At 42.3% G+C, this 5,204-nt stretch overlaps 1 protein-coding gene across 1 annotated transcript; it reads right to left on the bottom strand.

The window, feature by feature from the left end:
* Nucleotides 1-2,893: 2,893 nt before the first annotated feature.
* Nucleotides 2,894-5,003, bottom strand: LOC103131312 (keratin, type I cytoskeletal 13-like). The gene is made up of 7 exons (XM_007542925.1): nucleotides 4,493-5,003; nucleotides 4,303-4,385; nucleotides 4,059-4,215; nucleotides 3,805-3,966; nucleotides 3,513-3,638; nucleotides 3,204-3,421; nucleotides 2,894-3,101 (listed from the first exon to the last, which is right to left on the bottom strand). Exons 1-7 carry the CDS (start codon nucleotides 4,928-4,930, stop codon nucleotides 3,008-3,010), a joined length of 1,278 nt encoding a protein of 425 aa, XP_007542987.1. The 5' UTR covers nucleotides 4,931-5,003; the 3' UTR covers nucleotides 2,894-3,007.
* Nucleotides 5,004-5,204: the final 201 nt, after the last annotated feature.

Genomic DNA, 5,204 nt, shown 5'->3' with positions numbered 1-5,204 from the left:
TTTTTCTTGTGCGTTTTTGTGATATACATATATGTACAATTTAAACAGCAGTTAAATTTTCTTTTCATACAAACTGGGACAAAATATCATAGTTGTATTAGAAAAGGTTATTTAGATCTGGATCATTTTCCACACCTACCCAGTGAACTTGCCTTGGTATTTAGCTTTTCATGATTAAAAAACATAAACATTCAGTAAAGACATATGCTACAAACAGTAGTTTTTTTCTTGACCATTATTATTATTATTATTGTTATATTACAGTGTTTTATGATTGCTCAAACACTCAAGTTAAAACTGCCCCACATTTAGCAAAACCTAACAGCTAATTAGCAGAACAACAGCCCAAATTTGCACAAATATTACCACATTAAAAGCTTGACACTTCTTTTGTAAAACCCTTAAAACACTTCAACAACTTTTAAGTTAAAACTAATTATTTGAATGTATTTATTTATTATAGCGACAGTGGATATTGACAACATTTCTGTCAAAATGCCAGTTGGCTTAAATGCAGTTTTTCACCTGCATTTCTTAGACACCCTAAAAAATTAGAAGTAGAACCATAAATTTACAATACCAATATTATTTTCCATTTTATTTTATTCATTTTTATTATGGACAATTATACACTAGACGCGATGTTTTTTGTGTTGCTAATTTTCAACACCTCACTATAGGAGGTTTTTGAAGAATAAGAAAAGAGAGGGGGATAAAATAAAGAAAATAAAAGAAGAATGGCCAGTGCTAAAAGGACATTCATTACGTTTTCTCGTGTAAGCAGCTTTGCCCAGACTTAACCTTTTGCTTTTGGGGGCTATTACAGATGCTAATGTGTGTCTTTAGCTTTAGCTCAGTGGCAAAAGAGTTCCAGAGTTTGGGAAACTAAAAGACTGCATCTGTTCGCCAAACATCATACAGAAACAATTAGCACAACCTGGCGACAGCAGAGGGCAGCAAAAGCAAGTCTAAAGTTGACAACTGGGCTTATCAACGAGAAATTTCTTTAAGTGAATCTTCAGCGTTATGTTTGCTTAAATCTGATAATCTGAGCTCCACAGTGGCTCGAACAAGAAAAGCTGTTTTACGAAAAGCATTTTTTCTGAAAGGAATAAAACCATCGCGTGCGTGTGAACGTGCGCGCGCGGTCGCGCATGTCTTATAGAAATGTTTTGGCTGCTGACGGTTTCTGGCTTTAAGATAATGAAGCAGCTCGGCGTTGCGCCAAAAGCTGATCGGGACAAATCGGGCGCAATCCCAAGGAGTGAACCCAGCCTGCTTGTGTCTTGATGAATTGTTTCAAATGTGGTTTTTGGTTGTTTAGTTCTTGTAGATAAACTATGTTAACAGCAATAAAACATGGTTACATGGCCAAGGTTTCAACAAAGGTTTGTCTCGTTTACCATTTTCTTTCCCTTTGGATAATCTCCGCGGGAGAGTGTCAGATTTACGTGTTTTGTCGTTTGTCATAAATGTCTCCTTCCTAACGAGGATATAGCAGTGAAAGTTTTCTTTTCACAGATTGTCTCTAGGCTAAATTAGATTTAGAGCAACTGTGATTCTGTGTGTGACTTAATAAATAATTTAAAAATGTATTTTTGAACTTTTTTCTTCAGCTTTTTGCTGTGGGGTTCTATTAATTCTATTAAATTCAGAAAAGTCATGTTTGAAAAACTAAAGAACAGGTAGCTTTATGCACTATGCCTGAATGCCAAAAGCTATTATGTAACTTATTAAAAAATATATGGTTTTATTGTTAGAACTGTCACTGTGACCGTATTATATGAGACAGAAAAGATTGAGCTCTTCTGACCTCCCCTGAGAAATGCACCGTCCCTGTCAAAATCAGCCAAGCAGAGCCAGGAGGAATGTCTTAGCGCCGTCAATACGCCTCTTTTATGAGATGCTCATTCTGTTAATAGTGGAGAAATAGCTTCAGCGTTCACAGCAGGCTTCATTGTAGAGTAGCAGAGAGCAAGGAGGAGGTTGAGAGCAGCGCATACACATGGATGATCTGAGCAGGAGCGGTGTATTTCTGCAGATGCCAGCAGATCCACAGAGAAAAGGCATGTCTCATGTTATAGAGTCATGACAGTGACAGTTTTAATAAAAATGTGAAAAACATATTTTTTTCATAAAAATGTCATACTGCAGCTTTAAAGCACAAGTACAGCTACAGCTGGACCGCTAACATTCCTGCGTCCTCTGCAGAAGGTCAGAACATTACAAGCAAATTATTTGGTACCGAATCTAAACAAGAACAACGAGAAAGACTGAACTCAATATGTATTGACAGAAATTGTCAGAGACATATTTTCCTGTAATTGTCTGTCAATTTTAAAACAAAAGGATAAAGTCGCTGGCAAAGCAACAATGAAAACTGGTGTTTTCTATCACCTTGTTGATTTTAAACTCATCCCTGGCTGGTGTTTTTATACAGATTCCTCATCATCTTGAGAAGAGGGATAAATGTGTTTAAAAACCCAATAACTTTCTTTCTAAATGTGTTCATATTATAGGATTATAGGCTTTATTTTTCTTCCAACATACGATTCAATTGAGCCTGGAAGCTTTGCGGTGAGCCATTGTGATTATACTGGTGTACTGCAAAAATACAAATATTTCACTTCAGGACACTGAACAGGTCAACTCATAATAAACTGGTACTCAAGGAGGAGGTTTTTTTATAAACTAACATCTTTGTTTTCAAGCAGATAAATTTCAAGTTGATTTTCTTTTTTTTTTTGCATTAGAGGCCAATCCTTTGAGCCTGAAGATGTGACAGAATACAAGGCACAATTTCCATTTTAAAGTACTAGTGGTGTGTTGATACTATGTTCATGAAAACATATTTTCCTTGGCATTATCAAGAATTACAAAGACGCAGACAGGATAGAGTGATAGAGGCTTTTATTGCATTGGTGTCATATGAAGGAAGCAGCTCTGATCCAGATGGTGTTGCGTCCTTCAGCTGCAGCTCCTCGTGTTTTCTGCGTGTCTCAGGTCATCAGGAGGTGGTTGAGGAAACCACCTTGCCGTCCTTAATCTCCTCTGTGACCACGATGACCTTCTTCATGGTGCTGCTTCCTGTACTGCCAATGCTACAAGGACACAGAGACAATCAGATCAATGTGAGCCTTTTGTTTGATTTTTGATTAAATGTCAGATTGTCTGTTTGTTTTTTTTTGTTTTTTTCCGCTAACCTGCCCTCTCCATCCAGCAGCCTCCTGTATTCTGCGATCTCCATCTCCAGCCTCGTCTTCACGTCGAGCAGCATCTTGTACTCCTGGCTTTGTCGTTCCATATCGGCACGCAGCTGTGTCAGCTGGTTCTCCAGAGATGTCACCTGCATCTGGAGCCCTTGGAGCTTCATAGAGTACCGGGACTCTGTTTCAGCTAATGTGCCCTCCAGACCCGCTTTCTGATGAGGAGAGCAGAAGATACATACATTTACCAAAAGCAGAACATTTGCTTCATGGGAACAGAAGCAAAGCCAGGTCAGGGTAACTTACCATGCTGTATTGTGACTGTAGCTCAATTTCCAGGCCTTGTAATGTGCGCCGGAGCTCAGAGATCTCTGTCTTGCTCGTCTGCAGAGTTTCTGTGCTCTCCACCATCTCTTTGTCGAGCATCTCTGTCTGTAGATATGGGAAAATATCAGAGTCACGAATCAAATCAAACTTTCAAACTTCTGTTGACCATTTGGTTCGGTGACCATGACCACCTTGAAGTCAAGAATCTGCACATACCGAACCGCAAATAGACTGGTGTCAGCTGAACTTCTCACAGAGAACCAAGTCTCACCTTTGAGTTGAACCAGGACTGGAGTTCCCTCTGGTTCTTGGCGGCCACGCCTTCATACTGCTCACGGATCTCAGCCATGATCTTGGTCAGGTCTACCTGCGGCTTTGCATCCACCTCCACATTGATCTGGCCACTCATCTGGTTCCTCAGAGCCTCCATTTCCTGTAAAATCACAAAGCACGTTCTGTAGAGTCAGGTTTCTGTGGATTTTGAGACAGCATGCGGATGCAGACTTGCTCATGTTCTGGACGCACCTCCAAATGGTTCTTTTTGAGGAAGACCAGTTCTTCCCTGAGACTCTCTATCTGCATCTCCAGGTCGGATCTGGCTAATGTGAGCTGATCCAGCACTCTCTTCAACTCAGCAATGTCTGCCTCCACTGATGTACGCATGCTTAGCTCGTTTTCATACCTGCGGGGCAGTAAAAAAACACACATCAACTTCTAGAGACTTCTTCCAATTGTACGAACACACCAAGGCTTAAGCTCCTGTTCTTACTTGGTTCTGAAGTCATCTGCTGCCAACTTTGCATTCTCGTGGGCCAAGAAGACGCTTCCATTGTCAAGAATAGCATTCTGGATCTGCAAGATGAAGAAGCAACTCTCAGTACCGACTGCCAGTGATCTATTTGACTCATTCAGGATGGAAAATCATGTTTTAATTAGAACTAGAAAGCCATGCATCGTACCTTTCCCTGCAGGTCAGCGATGGTGGCCTCGTAAGCAGAGTAGTCCCGGAGAGCGGGGCCGACCTTGTTGTCCAAGTACTGTCGGATCTTCAGCTCCAGCTCGGCGTTGGCGCTCTCCAGTTTGCGCACCTTCTCGAGGTAAGAGGCCAGACGGTCATTCAGGTTCTGCATGGTGGCTTTCTCGTTGGCTCCAACGTTGACGTCCATTCCTCCGCCGGCCCCGAAGCCCGCACCACCGCCGAAGCCTGAACCCCCTCCCATCCCATAGCCTCCACCCCCGAACCCGCCAGAGGAGATGGAGATCTTCGCTCCACTTCCACCTGCGCCACCATAAACACTGGAAGCGTACTGCCTCTGCACCCGGGCTCCACCCAAGCTTCCACCAAAGTTGCGTCCGGAGTAACCGCTGGACATGCTGATTCTTGATAGGCTGCTCATTGTTGAACCTGCTCAGGAGGTCTGCCTGCTCGAGAGGGAAGGAGATGGCTGAGATGCACAACTCTGCTGCTGCCCCCTTTTTATGCCGTACACTCCTACTGCCAACATGGGTGGAGCCCACAGGATGACTGATGGCGAACATGATCTAAAATGGGTGTAGAGTCCCACCCTTCACACACCAACTTCACTCTGTTTATATATATATGTGTGTGTGTGTGTGTGTGTGTGTGTGTGTGTGTGTGTGTGTGTGTGTGTGTGTGTGTGTGTGTGTGTG

Source organism: Poecilia formosa, unplaced genomic scaffold (assembly GCF_000485575.1).
Source record: "Poecilia formosa unplaced genomic scaffold, Poecilia_formosa-5.1.2 Scaffold11, whole genome shotgun sequence".
Taxonomy (NCBI): domain Eukaryota; kingdom Metazoa; phylum Chordata; class Actinopteri; order Cyprinodontiformes; family Poeciliidae; genus Poecilia; species Poecilia formosa.
Note: the sequence above shows the minus strand (reverse complement) of the source record. Positions and strands in the feature narration are given on the sequence as shown.

What these genes read in the sequence shown, in the direction of transcription:
- LOC103131312 (XM_007542925.1), bottom strand. Translation starts at nt 4,930, where the DNA reads ATGAGCAGCCTATCAAGAATCAGCATGTCCAGCGGTTACTCCGGACGC. An exon ending in TCAAAAAGAACCATTTGGAG is followed by an intron (nt 3,967 to 4,058) that starts GTGCGTCCAGAA and finishes GTGATTTTACAG; the next exon opens with GAAATGGAGGCTCTGAGGAA. An exon ending in TACAGTCACAATACAGCATG is followed by an intron (nt 3,422 to 3,512) that starts GTAAGTTACCCT and finishes TCTCCTCATCAG; the next exon opens with AAAGCGGGTCTGGAGGGCAC.